Here is a 20,768-nt window from a genome sequence, read left to right as displayed (position 1 = left end):
TAATTGTGATGTTATATAAATGTTGTATTATGTGTTGTATAAATGTAGTATTTGAAGGTAAAGAACTGCACGTGAACAAACAAATACATACATATTATGTGTATGTGATATTACATATATTTAATATATGTAGCCTAATATCTGTTTCTCCTGAGGGCTTGAACGTCATGAAGACTTTCATTAGAATTTCTTTCCCTCAAAATCTATCTGCTCAACGGCTGATGACAATTTCAAACATAGCTGCAGCACCCTCACACACATACACACACACACACACACACACCTCCTCAGCCAGTTTACACATACAAACACTACAATCTTGCAGTAAAGACATATGTATACTGTCACAGCCATAGAGAACAGAGCCACTTTCTCAGGCAGACTGGCAAAACTGGCAAAACCTCAGAAGCAGCTTTTAGGTGAGAGATTAAATTTTTTTGCGAGGGAAAATAAAATGCTTTGGGAGAAAGTGAGTGACATGAATAATGATTAAGTCCTGTTCAGACCCGATGTGGAAATCAGGCCAGGGAGTGTAGCTAGCAGCCAATAGGATGCTAAATAAAACAATGACGTCAGGGGAAGACGGCTGACAGTCAGAGTTATGTGTATCTACAGTTAAACACTTCAGAGTTGGTTTAGATAACATGAAAGTAAATTTATCCTGAAACAATAGGGATGGGAATAGGATCAATACTTTAAACAACATGTATTTGATTGTGTTGTGGTGCCCCTGAGCAAGGCACTATATTTCTAGTTGATCCAGTAGACAAATATTGACCTGCGAAGCTCCCAGATGTAAATATGTTCGACTGAAGGTGATGCTAAAAAACTCCAGACAGGTTTTGTTCAGCAACATCCCTGCCTTCCTCAAGGGCACCTTGATTGTAGTTGTTGAAAGGAGAGAAAACATTACTCACTTTCCTCGCCCAGACTTTCGCAGCCAGTTGGGGAATTTAAACCATCAAACATCAAGATAAGAGGATTCTTGTATTTCCTCTCTCCCAACATTTGCCTTCATTAGTCTTCCAGAGGAGCCTTGTAAAAGCTCAGTAAGTGAGCGTCACATCGCACTTTATGCCTTGACTCACCATCATTACTTCACTGACGGTCACAAATCAATGGAACTTACACCATGTAGTGCCTTTACACGCCATCAATGCACAGAAGCTCATTTGGCAAGAATACCATGGCCGCAATGTCTCATAGCAACCAATCCATGGTGGCCACATCAGCCTAGCAACAACCCCATGGGTAACGTCACCTTAGCAACTATCATTAGACGACATCACCCATGGCAACCATCCTATAACCCTGCCTGACCACTCTTAAGGACCACTTCAGATCTCCCATGGACGACCACTCAGTATGTCACGAGGCGAAGGAGCGGCAGAGATATGATGGTGGTGCGCAAGAGAGACAAAGGATCTAAAGTACGCAGACGATCACTGACCTCTGCAATAACATTCACATTACATTTATGCCCAGGTATAAAATCTAAAACCAAATATAATGAGCTTAGAGAGCATGGCTGGGTAGCATGTAAAGCAAATCTGGTCTCACTCACCTGCCCCTACAGACTCCATGTAGTCCAGTACTCCAACATTTAAAAGACCTGGCAAAAAGTCTAAGAGTACGCTTGGTTTAAAGTGCCAAAATGATCCTTTTCTGCTACATCAATGTAGTTTTTTGTAGGAAAACCTGCATTTAATTTGGCATTTGAACTTACGTTATTGCTTACTCTGACTGAAAGGCTGTTTTTGGACTGGGTGGGTAACTGGAAGACTTTTCGAGAGAGCATGAGGTCACAAGAAACACAGCCTTTGCTGAAACAGGCAAAAGACTGAGAGAGAATATAAGGGTGATAAGTTTCAAGATAAGAAGAGTGGAAAGAGCGAGAGCAAAGGAGATGTTACTGAAACCAGCAAATTGACAGATGAAAGAGGAGAGACAGGAGAAATCACACTTCTCATTGGAGAGGGAGATGGAGGCAGCAGAGAAAGAAACCATGAATAATAGGATCGATCTCTGAGACAGAGATGAAATAAATAGATTAAAGCGAAGAGGAGAGAGACTCTGTAAGAGGGAGAGAACTGAGAATCAAAGAGGTGTGGTTATGGATCTGTGTCTGAGGGAGACTGGATGAGGAGGGATGGGAACTAAAAGTAACGAAGGAACGAAGAGGGAAAAAGAGAAAGTAGAACAGAAGACAAAAGGCAAATTTAGAAATTTTAAGAAGAAAAAGTTAAGACTTTCCATTTATTCCATGTACTCACGTTAATGAGATGGAGAGGTGAAATCTCTGTCTGAGGCCCCGGAACATGGCGAAGGATTTGGGTGGGAAGGACCGGGCAGTGACAGTGCAGTATGGTCTCTCGTAGCCCCCTGCAGGACACTCGCAGCGGAAACCCCCACCTGAAAGCTCCCGACACGTCCCTCCATTACGACACACTCCTGGTACACACCTGCCCTGCCGCCGGTCAAACTCACATCGGTCACCTGGGGAGTAAAAATAAAACAAATCATTCAACGACATCAAAAAATACAATCACATTTTCACAATAGCAGACATTTAAGAGTCACACGGGAAAACCCAAATTCTAAGAATCACAAGGTATTAACTTTACAACAACAGCAACAAAAAACCCCACAAATTATCTAGATCAAAACCACATAATTAAATTATATTCACAGTCTTAGAATATAAAAATATCCACACAACAGTTTAGCATAAAGATGTACATGTATTGTACATATAGATATGAACATTTAAAGGCATCATTTAATGTATCAACAAAAGGATTGAAGTTCAAAAAGGCAGATTTTCCCATCAGTATCTGGACATTTTTGGTCCTTGTTTCCCAGCGACTTCAGGCAATTAATTTTCATAAGGTCTGACCTCACTGCATTCATTGGCAAGTCAATCAAAACAAATACATGCGGTGCAGCCGAGCATGGCTCAAACCCACAGAGTTTCACTTTAAATTCTAGTCAAGATCCTGTGGTTTACATGCTGAATTTAAATGATGGTTGAGACAAAATATTGCCTTGATTTCAATATTTTACTCATTAAGCTATAAGTATGACATACTGTAAGTTAAATGATGTGCTAGTAGAAGCTGATACTGAATATGTATCAGACAGTGTCATACAGTGTGGGAACTTTTTTTTTTTTTTACCCTAGCACATCTTATTTGAACAATATTTTATCACTGTTAAAATACTCTTCTTGAGCAAGGTACTAAATTTCCGCCTTAAATTTTCTGCTACTGCCAACCCACAACATCAAACACGCACCTTGTCGATGTACATCTGCTGTTGCACAAACCTAGTCTGACTCTTCTAACCCTCATCTCTCCTTCGTGGCTGAGGTGAACATTGCAGCTCAAATTAATGAATGTCAAATTAGCCTACATTGTTAGCTGCAGAAGTCAGGTTGATAACTGTTGAGTTCAATTGTTAGCTGCAGAAGTCAGGTTGATAACTGTTGAGTTCAATTGTTAACTGCTGAAGTCAGCTCGTTAACTGCTGAGTTACCTTAGCTTGATAACTCAGCAGGTTGTTTATGAGTGAAACCCTGAATCTGGATTAAAAAGAGCTGTTCATGAAAAATGTCACAAAGGACATTATGAAAATAGGCAAGACAAACTTAATAGAATCTAAAATCATCTGTGAATCAATGAGCATATCTGATGTAGTTATCAAAGTAGTTATCAGTGGGGCAAATGATCAGGAAAATGATCAGGTCCTGTAAACAAACAGCTGACTGTGTCTTTTCAGTTACTTTGACGTGGAAGGTTACAGAGATGCAATCAGCTAGATCCTGTTGCTTTGAGGACCTTCAACATGCCTTCTCAGTTCTGTAGGTGTTGAAGGAGGCTACTTAACGTAAGGATCTTGAAATTGCCACAACCTATAAAACAGTGGCTCTTACTCCATTTTACTCCATGCCCACAGATTAACAGTGCTTCTGTATTTCTTTTCTATCAGGCAGTCAACTGCATTCACTAGACGCTTTACATGTAAATTAACTCTTGATTAGACGGTAGGAGCAGCAGGTGCTGATTCTTGAGGACCAGGAGTAACTGTTACAGATGACTCACCATTACAATCAAACAGACATACAGTCAAATAAACACAAAAATCAGCAAAATTAGAGTTTAAGATTTCACCTGGCAGCATACGATAGTCGATGTACAGTATTTTGAATCATTTATGCAAGAGAAAAGAGAAAAAAAGTATTTTTTCCCCACTGCAACTCTGTTGCTTTAGAAGTGTGTGGACAACAAAAAAACAACACAAACAAATCTGCAGACGAAAACAAACTGAGATTTGGCTGCCAGTCAAAAAAGCTCCAGTCTGAAGTGTCTCAAGAGGCAGAAACTCCCATGTAACACACACACACACACACACACACACACACACACACAAATCCACCCAAATAGACTGGTATACTGGAGTACATGTTCACCCTCTTTTTTTTTTTTCACCTCTCCTTGAGCGTATTTGGACACACACATTGTTTGACATTTAGCAGCTGCACACAAAAACACCCGCGCCCAGTGCCCTCCACATAAACAGAGCAGACGGGGTTTGAAACTAGCCTTAAGACAGATGGCTCCTTAAGGACCCACTTTAGAACCTGCTGACGGCTTCAAACACACACACTAAGATAACAAACAAACAAAACAAAATGCATACACATTAATAATAGACCAAATACAGGTTTTTTTTTCCTTTCTCAAAGACATAAACACACAGTTTCTAAAAAGAATTCTTTCATATTTCTGTCTTATTTCTTTCTCTCTCACACACACACACACACAAACACAAACAAACATAAACACAAACACACACACGGATCATTGCCCCTGCCCTCGAGGCTGTCGGCTTTTATCTTGTAGCTTTCTCTGTTGGCACTTTGTTTGTGCTGCTTTTAGATGCCAAAGTACCCACTGGCAGAGTCCTCACATCTGAACAGCCACACACACACACACACACACACACACAGATGACGTACTGCAGTTATATGTCAATAAAAGCCTTCACCTTTCCTCATGATCGTATGGATACAAATATAATCTGACACACACCAGACACGGACGCACACTGACAATCTTTCACACGCAGTCAAAACACAGACACACACACACCTGAGGGCAAGTCATGACCACACACACACAAATTCACAAGTCATCCAGACAAAGACACATTGATGGAAAGGCTGGAAAAGCACACACACACACACACACACACAGTTATGTTTGACACACTCTGATAGTGACTATCTGTGACACGTACAACACAAACTGAGCCGCACAGTAGTGGAAAAACATTAAGCGCTAGTACAAGAATCAAGGGTATAAACTGCTTGAAATGACCCTCCATCTGTCTTTTCCTTCATCTCTTCATCATCCATCTATCACCCAAACTGCCCAAACTGAAAGCATTCGGCTTTGAAGACAGTGAGCAAAGGAAGCTTTTATTACACTCATGATTCTGACCTTGCTTGCTTTCAAAACGCACTCTGCACTCACAAACACGTCCACGTATGCTCTCTAAATCTCAACTCATTACTCAGTGCTTTCATTTTTTGCCTCCATCCGTCCAATGACCCCCCATGTTTCTTTTCTCTAATTCTTTTCTCCCTCATTTCCTCAGAATTTAAATTTCCCCGTCCATTACTCGCTTCCTTGATCACTCAGTTTATTCGTCTGTCCGGTCCATCGTACTCTTCATCCACTCCATTTCCCCACTCCACGTCCCTCCTCATCCCACCGGGCAGTTGGTATCTGCTAGTTTTGGCTGACAAACATGCTCTCTCACACCACCAAATCACCCTGAGGACACACACACACACACACACACACACACACACACACACACACACACACACACACACACACACACACACACACAGTCACACAGTCCCACACCCAGCTCAGCTAACAATAGCCCAAGGACATTCAAATTATCACATCTGTCTGTCCTTGTTTAGCTCTCTCTCATCCTCTCCCTCTCATATTAAACATATACTTATATGTAAGTGCACACAACAAGGAACCAATTAAATAGGGAAACACACACACACACACACACACACACACACACACACACACACACACACTCCTACACTCTGACATATGCACTCTAACACAGCACAATTTCCATGCCTTTGTCTGTTGAACCCAATCATCCGTACAGACCTTCTCATTAATATTAAAATAAATAAATAGATATTAATACTCATGAATAATGCGTGTTGTGAGACTTAAACATACACACACACAAACACCTACAAACACACACACACATTAACTGGTTCATTATGCACTCCCAGTTGCGCACAGGTTAAAAGACTGAGGCAGGAAATAAACTGACAGTGGAAAACAGACATGCATGCACGCATACTGTATCAGAAATAAAACATAATACAAGCAGACACACCCACAAATAACACACACATGCACACACACACAAACACACACACACACACTAATTAGAGGTAGTAAAGCTAGGAAGACGTGATGTCAGACTGACTCAACGATAAGTTGGTTTATTCCCGTCTTTTGCCCAGACGGTGTGAGGGCGTCCACTTCACTGAGGCACTTATGCTGATCAGCAATGATAGGAAACACACACACACAAACACACACACACACACACACACACACACACACAGACAACAAAGAGGAACAAAGAGTTGCTTTTAGTGTGTAATTCCTCATTCTGCTCAGCGTTCAGACTCACATGGACATAAAGGTCAAGTGATTACTAAACAAATGCTGTGCGTCTGATAGCAAGATAGCACTTAAAGGCTCCACACACAAACACACACTTCATGTACAAACACACACACACACACACACACACACACAGATGGTTTTTAATGAACACACCCACACATGCAAGATACCATTTAATGCACACATGCAGTCAAACAAAGAAGCACACACACCGATGCACAAACACACAAGTCATTATACACAAATCCTACTGGTGGAAAGCAACAAACTAATATTACTTAAGTATTGAACATGAATACAGTTTTGAGGTACTTGTTTTTTACTTGCTTTCAGAGAGAAATATATATATATATATTTCTTACTCCAGTATGTTTTTGACAACTGTAGTAACTAGTTACTTTTCAGATTTTACACAAAACAAATTAAAAAACAATCTGTTTACAAAATATAATTAATTATTATAGTAACTGTATGTATTAGAGGACTGTTAAAATATCTAACTAAGGTTGCAGTTTATGAGGATTGATCAGACAAAAGTAACAAACCTTCATCACAAGTTCCCGGAGCCCAAGTTGGCATTCTCAGATTGAATGTTTTGTCGCACCAAAAGCCCAAAATAATTAATTTACAATGATAAAAACAGAGAAAAGCAGCAAATCCTCACATTTGAGAAGCCATAACCAATGAATATTTGGTATTTTAATTACAGAAGTTACTCAAACGACTAATTGATTCACAAAATTATTTTTATGAATTGCCCGTCAACCAAATAATAGAGGCTTATCATTTCAGCACTCTAACCAGCTACAGCAGTCGTTAAAACCAGCTCTACTTCAACCGGTTTCAACATCAAAAGGCTGCTTACATGTCGATGCATCAGGAATAATGATTTGTGTACAATAGCTGTTTCAAAGAGGAAGTTCTGCATAATTTACCTTGTGGCATTGCTGCTTTTATTTAAGTAAGAAATCCAAATTTTCAACCACAAAGACCACTCACACACACAGTCCAACATACACACCATGCTACCCACGCTACACAAACTTAAAAGCACTTTTCAAGTCTGAAAACTTCTTTTCTGCTCGCATCTTGCCTTTATTGCTAAAAAGCAGAGCTCTATTTTCATTTAGCTCCTTCAGTTTTTCGTCCTCCACTCCTTCCATCCTCCTCTAGCTTCTTGTTCCTTCCTTCCTTTTCCAATCCTCCCTCCACCTTAACATCTCTAAATATAAAACGCTCCATGCTCTGCTGTCCCTTTCTCCTTCCTGTCTCTTTCCATATCTTGCCATTTCTTTTTTTTTCTCTTTCCATCCCCTCTTCTTCCTTTATGCCTGTATTAATGTATTCACACCACCCCTTCATTCACTGGGATGTTTTATTCATCAAAGCCAGTATTCTTCAACCACCCCCGGCATCTTAGTTTGCTCCGCCCTACCTCCCACCCCATCACCCCTCCTCCTCCACCCTAACACATGGTACATCCCTAGAGGCCAATACACTCCCAGTTGCTTCCCTCTACTCCTTCCTCTTGTCTTGCCTCTCTACGTCTTGCTCTCGCTCCCTTTTTTGTAGCTCTTTTTTTTTTTTTTTTTTCTTCTACACCCCCTCAAGAAAAGACGCCTTCAAGGATTCTACAGATTTTGAGTTGCGGGTGGATGTGTAACGAATCAGAAATCTCCTAATTTATAGTATCTGTGACATTTTAATGCAAATAATGTTGTGCTATTCTGTCATTAATTCATTTTACGCGATTTAAGCTATAGCCTAAGAGATCTTTTCAATGGGCTGTTTTAAACTACTGAAAAACCCCTCTGCTGTACAGGAAGTGATGGCTTTTTACTTGGAATAAACTGACAAAAAGTTGGGTAGTTGCCATGAGAATAAATATCCACTATGGCTGAACAAAGCAAAGAAGACCACATACAGAAAGTACAGTAAGTAACAGAGGCTTCATTGTCCCGCCCGCTGTGTTTAGCTGACAGGTGACCTCTGGGAAGTGTAGTGCAACAACACCACAGCTTAGCATCACAGATAGAGACAAAATAAAAAAGACTGGTATGGATTACTCATTTGAAACAAAAAAAAAGGTAAATCAGAGTAAGCAAGTTGTGTTCTTAGCTAATTTTAATTGTAAAGCATTTTATAATACAACCATAAACAATACTTAACATGTTTGATTTTAGAGTAAATGCTTCTACAAAGCACCAAAGAGGCTCTTATGTGGATCTTTTTGAGTGTGATTTTGATTTTCGTTTGTTCTTATTAACTTTTATTTGAACTTCTTATACTTCCTCCTCTGTACAAATTTTCTCTCCTCTTCCTTCACTGACGTTAGACTTTCGCTCTTCTTCCGTCAGGCATCTTGGTTTTATTTTTCTGCATCATTTGTTCGTTCCTGCCGCCCCTGTTTGTACTCTTTACTTTTGTCTTCCATGTGTTTCCTTTTCTTCTTTCCACTCCACTAACACTGCTCCCGTTTTATGGTTTTCTACTGTTATTTTCTCTTTCTAAAGGTCTCTTTGCACCTCATCTTAACATTGCTTTTGTTTTGGCCCTGGGTTCTTTATTTCTGTCTCTCTTTGACATATTTTCCTCTGTACTTCTGCTCCCTATCCCTATCCCTATTCTCTTTTTCTGCCCAGTTTCCTTTATATATACCTGTTTCTGATTCGCTGTATTTCTCTTCCATATAAGCCTCTATCTGCCTCAAAGCCTCTCTCATTTTTCAATCTTCCTTCCTTTCCATTTCTTCATGTGCTTTTTCCTTTTCAGCACCCTCATTTCCACTTTTATCCGCCTTGGCCTCCATCACAATCCTCTCTTGCCTGTCTTTTTGGCCTTTTTCAAAAGATCGGATCTTAGATATTGATAACCGTCACGTCCCACACTTATTTTCGATTCTCTTTAGACTTTCTTCTCCTCCCTGCAGCTTTTTCTTTTTTTATTCTTCTGTTCTCCCCCCTTTCACTCCCTCCCACTCTCATTGCCTATTCCTCCTTTTCTACTACACATAATCATTTTTTTCACATACAAAATTAAAATTTTTTCTATGTTTTCTCCCAAGATTGGAATGTCCAATACCCGCCTTATTCAAGGTTACATATATTCACTTTGTGTGTGGAAATGTCAATAAATAAATTGGATTTTACTGTATGTCAGAGATTGCAGGGCTAGGTTACTTCATGGATTCCTAAAAAAACACAGGTAATTTAGTAGTCATGGAAATGAATAATCTGATAATACATTTCTGACTGCTGTTAGCAAATGGAAAAGTATAAAATAGATCCATATGTAACTTAGTTGCTTGCTGACTTTTGCATAGACTAATGACATGAGGATCTGCAATGCTTCCTCAAAACACAGGAAGGGATTGATGGAAAAAAAAAGATAAGGAAATGTCATAAATTTGTCACAAGCGCTATCCATGGTGCTGATCCCACAATGTACCCAAAGAGCATGGTCGAATACTGGAAAACAAGTACTGCTACAGCCAAGCAGTATACTTAGTCGAGTCATCTTCAGGTCTCATTCTTCCCTGTATTCATCTTACATAACCTCTGTGCTCTCTGTGCAGACTGATTAATCTGTAGATACAGTATAAAACAAAGCTGAGTACACCCCTGGTCAATATCACTAACATGTTCCTTTCCATTTAATACAATTTTATTTGTTTTTAGACAAAACCCAAGAGGAATCAAGCCAATTCACTTGAAAAACAGACTGACTTTGACTAATTAAATGATAATAAAAGGTCCGTATTTAAAAACGAACTGCAACAAAAGTCAACGCACCCTTCATTAGTGACACTCCATTCTTTTATTTTTCAATATGCCTGGTTATATATCAATATATCTGGTTTCTTACTTGTTCAGGCAATTCCTCACCATGTGGAGCCATGTTGCATTAGACACAACCGAGACCAAAAGTGAGAAAGTTGTGGTGTTCACAAGTACTTTTATAACTTTGTTCAGACAATTAGTCTTAACTGTAAGTCACAGTTGTGATTATTTTTGTATCAGTGGTCACAGCTGTACTCACTTTTGTTGCACTGAGGTTGGACTTTGAGGCCTGTGTATCTAACCTATTTGTTTTTAATTACAAATAATATCAAATACCAGACATTTCATCCTAAAATGCTACAATTATTGTAAGATGATACAATTTTGAATCATTTAACATTTCAGCGATAATGCACAGGGTTGTACTCAGTTTTGTTATCTATACAAATAACATTAGAGACTCTAAGAGAAAGTCAGACTTTATAGTTTACAGATCTAGTACTTCAGTGCATAAGTTCAGTCTTCTGCTGACTTCTGCTGAAGGTCATAAGTCTAAAATCATAAACCTTTCATGGTCAAAAATCCTACTGTTATGCTAAGAGGCATTAATGCTACACATGCTTCCACTAGCATTTCACCAACAAGTTGAAGCATCGGTATTGCCAGAAATTAATTTGATGAATATAAATGACAAGATCAGGAACACATCTGTCATTTTGTACACATTCAGTGTACTGTATACTGTATATGTACCACTGGAGGAAAAAACAGACTGCGTACAAGTATCCACAGAGGACAAAATCTTGTAAACTGTGATTACAGGCACAGCACTGACTTTTAATTCTTCACCTGACAAGCACATCTCCCATAAACACCTCGGAGGAGCCTGAGGTGCTTTTACTAGTACAAGTTTGTCTTCCCCCTCCCCTGTGCTCTCCAACTTACCTCCTCAAAACTAATTTAGCCTCTTTCCTTCCTCTCACACTGTTTAATGCATTTATCCCACTCAGCAAATCATGTCCCCTGCAGTGCATTTCTTCATATAACATGCACATTTCCAAATCATGTCGATTACGTATTTAGATGTCTCTATTTCCTCCATTTTCAATCCGCCTTCACAATCTGTGCTCGTTCCAAAACTCATCCCAAAAGCTAAGTGGTCTCATGGCTCTGGCAGCCTGCACCACTTAACTATTTTTTTTTTTAACCCTCCACAAAGTTATTTATTCACCTTGTGTGTCCTACATGCTCGCTCCGTCTCACACACACATACACACACAAACAACCCCCGGCAACACCTCACTATTTTTTAATTTCCCCGAAGTAATTTAGCTACCTCTCCTTTACTCACACACACACACACACACTCTCTCTATTAATGACCTCTGAAATTAACGTCACTGAGACTTCTGAATCCATCCTATATCTCCTTCCCTTCCTCCCTCCTCCCCACCACAATAAACCTAAGGCCTCATCTCGCTCATCATCTCCTCGTCTCACTCTTTCCTCTGAACTATTAACTGTTTTATAACTTTCATTCTGTAATTTTAAAAGTCTTTTTTTCTCCTAATTCCATCTCTTGGATGATATATCGTGATATAAAAAGCACTGTGCCGCTTTTACACTTTGAAAAGTGATCCTAACTCTACCTTTTATGACCTCTCTCCTCTCTTTTTTCTCGAACACTGTCAGTCTTATCACTCCAGAACTCGTCTCTGACACTCGTTTCTCTTTCGTTTCTCTCTGAATTTTTAATTCTTAATTTCTTATATAGTGTCTTATCATGCCAAACTAATTGAGTTTCCATTTCTTTCTTTTTTCTCTGTGAATGTGCCAACTTTAATTTACTTCATTTTTACATAGTAGAAATTGTTATAGTTGTATTATTTGCTGTCATAAATTCTACAATAATTAGCTGTGTCATTGTTCATTAATGCTATGTATATGATATATGCTATCAGTGGAAGGCTAATCATTCCTTCATTTAGTCCTTAATTCTTAAATAGCTTGTGTTTAACTTTTTACAGTTATGAGTTTTTGTTAATTGCATCTTTTAAAAATAAGTAAATAAAATAAATAAATATGTATATAAGTAAATGTGTCGAGCTCAAAAGTTGTCCATCGGTTGGAATAAGAAAGTCTTCTACTGTCTTGCTCAAAACTACAATCACACAACGACGGAGAATATAAAGCTTCAAGACAATCAATTTTCTTGACTTTCACGTGGGAGTTGTGAGTTGCTGAGTACATAATTAACTCAGACTAATTTAACAATTAACTCTGATTTCACGGCTCTGACATTGGGCATATGTGTAATATAGCTACAATTTTTGTGATCAAATTTCAGTAGTTTCAACCCACAACTCCCCATCTGGAGGCTAAATATGGCTTTAACATCGCCAGGTGGACTAGTTCAGCTTTCCAAACTTTTCTGTTTCTAACAACCACTGCTGTTCTCTGTGGGTTTGTAAAACAGGTATGTAGGGGAACGTAACGACTGCTGATCCCAGAGCTCTTCCCTGCATATTCATGTCAGCGGGATTAGTTTGTCTTATCTGATCGGCCTCATCATCGGAAAGCGTCCTGGAGGAATGAACCAATGATACCATAATTAACCATAATTTTTAAGGTTTCATTTAATATATTTTGCCTGTTTTTATGGTTTTTTTCTAGTGTATCACATATGGTCAGTCTAGAAAATGCTAGTTTGTGTTTTAGTGTTACTACTGTTGTGGCAGGTTGTGACAGATACTATTGTGCTTGCTATACGTTGTCTACTGTGACTTGTCTGACTTCTCACTTTTGTTGTTTGTCACTAAACTATGGAAAAGGATAGACATCCCTTATATCTTGTAAATTCAGTAATACTATTTGAAATATATATAGTGCCAGAACACATTCTGAATACTCCTATTTCTCCATATCTGTTTCTGCCTTTTCTTTCCCTTCCCTCGGGTCTTTTTCACTCTTTCCCTTTTTCATGTTTCTTCCCTTCCTCCTCTATACTTCCCAACTTATTGTGCCAAACATAATTTAGTCACCGCCTCCTCTGTATTCATCACCCACCTCTCTCTTTTATCGTATCGCCCAAACTAATTCACTCTTCGTTTCTTTCTTTCTCTGTATTCATTCTCTGTCGTTCCTCACCCAAACTAATTTAGTCTCACAATCTATTCTTCAGTCTCACTTCAACCTACTAAATTTCTGCCCTCTTTCCCTCTCAGTTGCTCTCGACACTTCCCGTTCTGTCTGCCGACTTTCAAACCATTCACACCTTCTTCAAAAAGCTAAAATCTTTACGGCAGCTAATTGTATTCCTCACAAGCCTCACATACTTACCTCACTACCTCCAGCTAATTTGCTGTGTGTGTGTGTGTGTGTGATCTGTTTCTCCTCCCCTATCAACTGGATTAAATGTCTCAGTTTAATGTGCATATCTGCTTTATCGCACCCAAAACTAATCTCACCTCTGCCTACCGCATTTCCTCTCTTTCTCTGTCTCTCAGCTTCCTTCTGTATAAAATACAGATCCCTTCACCACGACCAAGAGATTTAATTTCTACCTCTGTCCTCTCCCCACTGCTTCCCATTTTATCTTCTCACAAACTCATTTACTCTGCATCCAAGTCGCTCTCGCACTCTGTCTCTCATCTTCTCCTTGCATCTCTTGCCTCTACCTCGGCTTATCCATTGTATTATATCTTCTTATCGTTCGCATAATATGCATCTCTTTATCATTTCTGAGTCTATTTTCCTTCAGTTTTCGAAGACGATTAGATATCCGCTCTTTCTGCCTGCTGTTATCTCCATCTTTAAGGTTGACTGTCCACAGAGAGCTTCTCTTTACACCACTGAGGGTTTTTTTTTTTTCTTGTTTTCAGGGTTAATGACTTAACACATTCCCATCAGCACTGCAAGCTTAGCATGTTTTAGAGAAGAGAAGTAAGCGCTAGAGGTTAGAAATATTTAAATTTGTATGAATAAAAGAGCGCAGAGCTTCAGCTGAGTTTAGCATTGTAGCAGCGGGAGATGGGACTGCAACTTAGCTTCCGACACCTCATAAACTATGAAGTGATGTACTTTGGAAATAGAGGGACTTATTTCTTACAGGAGCAGATAGTAATATCCCCCACATAAACTCTTTTTATCGCTGGTCCTAAAACTATATGGACTTCACAGAGTCAGATTAAAGCCTAGTTTTATACTACGTCTTAATAACGTCAAGTCTACAGTGTGATTCAAACAAAAAGGCCTAACAACAATGTAAGCCTCAACTAGCCTTTACACTGCATCCTACTTTGTGAGGCATGTGGTTGGTTTTCACAGGAAATCTACTCGGAGGTTTTGTGGCACAAAACAGGAACTTCCAAAGTTTTCAAAATGTCTCATGATGAAAGAGGTGCATTCTTGCAAGACAACAGTGCAGTATGGACAGACGTCTCCTTCTTTGAGATTATTATGGTCTCAAGAAAATGCCTAAGAAATCTGGATAACTTTTAAACCTTTTATAGTTTAATATATGTGATAACCCTGGCATGTAACACCTCTTGGTTGACGTAGTTTCATGTAAATCTAGGATAAATCAGAGTTTTCAGTTTTCAGATGAACAGTGGATGACTTCATCTGATGCGTTTATCGCCGTTTCACACGATTCTTCTTAAGACCGCATCTCCGGGGTCGGCACCATAAAGACTGCGTTAACCTTTCTACACAGCAGGGTTTACCCTCTTTTAAAGTATTCAGCCTCGCTTAGCCCGGGGTTAAATGTGCGGTTTAGAGAGGGGTTAGCCTGAGGTTATGTGTACTGTCGAAGCCCTTGTGTGTCTTTGTCTTAGTGATGGAGGCAGTGAAGACGCTCAGTCATCCTTAAAGAGTCCAGTTTCACCTGCCACTGTAGTAAAAGTACAAAGAGTTGAGTCAATATACTCTGTAAAACCTCTTTTTAACACATACAGCGCTTTAATCCGAGTCCTTCTCCTGATTTTCGTCGAGGTCCTTACTCGATGTCACATGAATTGTTATTAACTTTATTCTATTTATAATCGTATGATATATTCTAGCTCTAAGGTAGAGTATTACTATTATTATTATTTTATATTATCAAATGCCACCAAATAACCAAGAAATAATAATTTGATCCAAATGGGCAAATCTACACTCTCATTTGGGGGGACTGGATGATCTTCTCATCTACATTTTGTGATTTACAGTGATGAAACTATTTTTACATAAACTTTCTAGTGTGGCCCAAAACACCGAAAGAATTGTTCACAAATCACATTTGACTCAGATTTACTATTGTTATAGACTAGAAAATATTTCTCGTTCTGTGGAAAAACAAAGTTTCCAGTCTCTGTCAAAACCCCCAGTTCAGCTCCTGCCTCTGGGAGCAATCCATAGATTTTCAGGGAAAAGCAATTCAAAGTCACAAAGAGCGTATGAGGGGATGGATGAAGGCAGGTTGGCTGGAAAAATGAAAAAAGGGAATGAGTGAAAGAGAGAGAGAGAGCAAACTTGGTTGGAAGATGTCTGGAGATTTCCGTGTTGCAGAATCAATTCGTCCCTGTTTATTTGTTCTGCTCCTCCTCCTCTTCCTCCCCTAACCCCCGGGCATTGACAAGACACCGAAACACCCGACGCCTACGCAGGAAAAGCACAACACCGACTACCCAGAACCCATCTGATTTCCCTCGCTCTACCCCTCACCTCTCATCCCCCCCCCCTCCCTCCCCCCTAACTCTCTCTCGCTCATTGCTCACGGATGTCTCTCGCCCCGTTTTTTCCCCTGCAGCTCTCCTTCCATGTTATTCTCTCCGAATTCATACATCTCTCACGTCTCTCATATTGCTGTCATATCTGTCTCCTCTCTGTCCTTTCCTTCATCTGTAATGCTCTGCTGTTTTTGTTCTGTCCCATCTTTCACTCTTTCTGTCTCGTTTTTCCTTTCTTCCTCCTACTCTCGCACAATTACTCTTGTCCCTTCCTCCTTTTCGCCCAGTTATCAGTTATCTAGTTTCCCTGCTTTTATCTTTACTGTGCAATAACAGCAATCTTGTAGGTTCACTGCATGTCACACTGTGCTATATGGGTCTAATAAAATGTATGCAATCTGAATCATAACGCATGTAAACAGAAATAAAAATGCAAATAAAAAGCAGAAACCCATTATCCCTGATTCAAGTTTTGACCACAGCACTGGCACAGTATTATGTTTTTTTACCCTAAAAAAACTTACAATGTTGTAATTGCCAATGTTCTCTGCGTTATTTCAAGCCATAGTTTGATTAATATTAGATGTAGTTTGTAGCAGCTGTCATATTTTGAGAATTTAATCCTAAATTTTGGGCACCAAACCTCTAATTCAGCCATCAGGGCAGCAGCTGTTTGGATTAATGATCAAAGATTTCACCTCGTCTCTCTCTCATTATCAACTTTCATTTGGGGGCAGCTCGAAATCAAACTTAATTGTCTATCTCTGTCATCCTCCTGCTATTTTTTCTTTCTTTTTTCCTTCCTAATTCTCTCTCTCTCTCCTTACTTTATCTTTCTCTTCAATTTTCTAACTTTCTGATTTAACTCCCTCTTCTTTTTTCCTCTCCATCAACCTCTACTATCTGCCTGTCTCTGTCGTGGACAAATTGCCTTTATCGCTCAAGAAACACACAGACTCAAAGAGCACTGGCAGTTTTGAAGCAGTGTAATCAAAATACAATGCATTATATTTTGATGAGAGAGAACATACCCGCGCCACTGGGGCAATGGCTGTCTCTCTGGCAAGTGAGGATACAGCCAAACCTTTCTACCTTTCCACAGAGGCAGAAATATCTGTAGCCGATCCCAGTCAGTCAACAGGTTTGAAATAAGAACATGTTTCAAGGTTTGACAAGTCTAGGGGTAGGGTGCCTGTATTATCACAGGCATGTATATCCACTTTCCTCTGAGGTTCATCAGTTCAACACCACTAGTGTCCTTTTATGGAGCCACATGACACAAATAACCTGCATAAATGTGTACTATAGATATCTCATGCTTCATGTGGCAACCTAGATGTCTTCTAAGACATTAGACAGTATAGAAAACGATAGAAGACATTAAATGATGGATGTTTCATGTAAATTTTACATTAACATCTGTCTCCCTCCCACTTGCTCTCTGTCTCTCCCCATCTCCATTTCTCCTTTGCACATTTCCTCTCTCTCTTTATCTCTCTTTCTGTCTGTCTCAGTGGGAGTTTAAAAAACACTCCGTCTCTCTCATGAAAGAAGTGTTGCTTCACTCCCCTAGTTCTCTTTTGATTTGAAATAAAAGGCAATGTGAAATATCCCCAAGACACACACACACACACACACACACACACACACACACACACACACACACACACACACACACACATTCATAGCATCTATCCTTTCTTACATCAACTCAATGGCTCGTAGACTGAGGCGGTGCAGCAGTATGAAGAGGAAGAAAAGAGCTGGACGAGGACAGGGAGAGGGTCTGAAATTAGTCTGGGGTATTGGGAAAGGTAGGAATGAATGAAGCATGTGTGTTTTAGAGAGGCTACAAATTAGTTTGGTGACAGTGAAAAAGAATGAGTTTTTTTCTGGTGGTACTAGAGGTGGTGTGTGTGTGTGTGTGTTTGTTTGTTTGTGTGAGTAAAAGACAAAATAACAGGTAGAGAGCCGAGGTGAAGCTTTCCCATGAGGCAGAATGTGAGTTCTCATGTTGTTCATCTCAACATGACAAAAGAGTGGAAACAGAGCAGATCTAAAAAGAAGACGATATGGGACACGAACAAAGAAACATAAACACAGTCAGCTTTAGTTTACCAGGCTAGAGTTAAAGACTACACCAAAACACAGACATACACACAGATACATACGCTCCACCACATCCTTTTCATTTCAAATGCTTTTTAACAAACACCATCTACCATAGCCTATATGTGGCCACTCATTTTCAACCACAACCCGAGACACAGACGAATAAAACTATCATATACATACAGGGAAATCTATTCAATTGCCAGAAATACATTCATTTATGCTTTTTCCCTTTAACATCCCATTGGGTCAATCAATATGAATGAATGTTAATCATGTGCATCCATATCAAACCCACAGTGCTTCATTTAAAGGTTTCAAAGTTTCCAAAGACACCAAATATGTCTGAATTTGCACAAACGATTGAACAAAATTAACCAATTTTGATTAAATTGCGACTGTAAAATGTGTTAAAGAAGAAAATTTGATGGGAGCAGTTGGCAATGGCTTTTGGATATTTATATATATATATATATATATATATGTATTATTTATAATACTTAACGAAGGCTGATGTAATACTTAATCAAAGGCCAGATGTTATTGAATTCCATATATTTGAGCATTTTTGCTTAGATTTCAAGCAATGTAAATAGGAACTGGTATAAAGGTAAATGAAATATTTGTGTCTGTTTTACAGATTTTACAGACAATATACTGTATATTTGTTTTATAATTTATCATAGTATTATCGCTGGGTGTTGAAAATGTGACAAAATTTGAGATGGAAGGAATAATTGAAGTTGGGTTTGTTCCCCACTTGTTTAAAACGATGTTAAGTGTCACTACATAGACACACACACATACACACACACACACTCACTTCAAAGCTTACTAAGAACCAATGAAATCTGCTAAATGTACCTTTGCCACAGCAGCACAACAACATGCACACACTCCCCTCCCTGCTCACCAGTGTAGTCTTCACGGCAGATGCATGTGTACCCTCCTTCTCTGCGGACACACACCCCTCCGTTCAGACAGGGGTTGGAGTAACACAAGTTGATCTCCGTCTCACAGTAGTCGCCAGTGAAGCCCACTGGGCAGCGGCAGCGTAGGCCCGCGATGGGGTGGATGGGCCGGAAAAGGATGGAGGGCGAGGAGATGAAGGGGGCCGAGCTGTTGAAGCGCAGCACAGAGATGCACTTCATGTAGTTCTGACACGGCTCGCGCAGACAGACATTGTCATCAAACGGGAGGACCTGGAGCAATGGGAGGGGAAAGAAAAGATATTGCTAAGTCACTGTGAGTGTTCCCTATCAGAGTGGTCAGTTATTATCGTCTAAATGGTGTCCTGATTCTGATAAGTTTACTGTCTTTCATTACTCGGCATCTCAGACAACTTTCATCTCTTTCAACATTCTTTCTGAAGAGCTGAAACGTTCAAGAGGCTTTTTTCATGGTACTGTAGACACTGTCTGTCTCTAGTGGGAGAAAAACTACTGGGCATATTCATACATTCAAACTTTTTTTTGGCGTATGCGCCAGGCGAGCAATTCTTATTGGACTGAACAGGCACCATTCTCAGTCCAGTATCCACATGGATGTATTATAAGAGCTGGATACCGGACTAAAAATGGCACCCATTCTGTCCTATAGGAACTGCTCGCCTGGCGCATACGCCAAAAAAAGTTTCTAGCTTCCGAGTTTGCTTCCGCGTTGTGCAGCCCACTGAATATGCGCAGTAGTGTTTCCCCCACTGGCCCTGTCTGCGAGTTCCCGCTCCGCCCATAGACTTTACATTGTGATGACGTCACAGATTTTTAAATCGCTTTTCTCGGCTTGAGGAAAGTTTTACAAACATAAAACCTCCATGGATCAAAAGTTCATAATAGAAAGAGTCATAATAGACGTTGTTTGCAGTTCGAGGTATCCTGTCAACAGTTTTACAGGCGTCTCTTTTACAGTGGTGGTCTATGGAGAAAATCCTTTTTGGGCGGCAGGGGGATTTTTCGCTGCAATACCGCGAGTGGCCACTGGGAAAAATTGACTACAAGGCTGAGCGGCCGCGCCCTATCCAGCTCTTATTATACATCCATGGGTATCCAGCTCTTATTATACATCCATGGGTATCCAGCTCTTGTAATACACCGGATGTACCCGATCTGCTCAGGGTGCTAGATGTGCTCTGCAGAGTAATGATGACGCACTTCCTTGAGGTCTTCATTTGTTAGCTAACGTTAGCAATGAATGCAAAGATAACAGTCTATGCACTATTGTTAACTTTTTTTATTTTCATTAGGGAGATTTCATATCTGTAAAGCTAAATTTCTTCATTCAACCCCATATTTTAAGTTGTTTCTAATTGAAATTGAATGTTATTTTGAGTCTCTTAAATGTGTAACAAATAAGAAATGCATGTCAGTATTTAAAATTTATTCAGAAATGTTTGTCTGAAGAAGTCTGTCACCAAAATTAATCTT

General features: G+C 39.6%; 1 protein-coding gene across 2 annotated transcripts in view; it reads right to left on the bottom strand.

The window, feature by feature from the left end:
• The window catches only part of celsr3 (cadherin, EGF LAG seven-pass G-type receptor 3), a 109,744-nt gene that overhangs the window by 60,759 nt on the left and 28,217 nt on the right, over positions 1 to 20,768 (bottom strand). For both annotated transcript variants that reach the window (XM_042410229.1, XM_042410230.1), the window contains exons 3-4: positions 19,259 to 19,547; positions 2,274 to 2,496 (exon numbers count right to left, since the gene is read on the bottom strand). In XM_042410229.1, coding sequence (XP_042266163.1) covers positions 2,274 to 2,496; positions 19,259 to 19,547 — 512 coding nt within the window. The remainder of the gene's footprint in view (positions 1 to 2,273; positions 2,497 to 19,258; positions 19,548 to 20,768) is intronic.

The sequence above is a fragment of the Thunnus maccoyii genome, chromosome 4 (assembly GCF_910596095.1).
Source record: "Thunnus maccoyii chromosome 4, fThuMac1.1, whole genome shotgun sequence".
Taxonomy (NCBI): Eukaryota; Metazoa; Chordata; class Actinopteri; order Scombriformes; family Scombridae; genus Thunnus; species Thunnus maccoyii.
The sequence above is the reverse complement of the archived record's forward strand: the minus strand, read 5'-3'. Positions and strand labels throughout refer to the sequence as shown.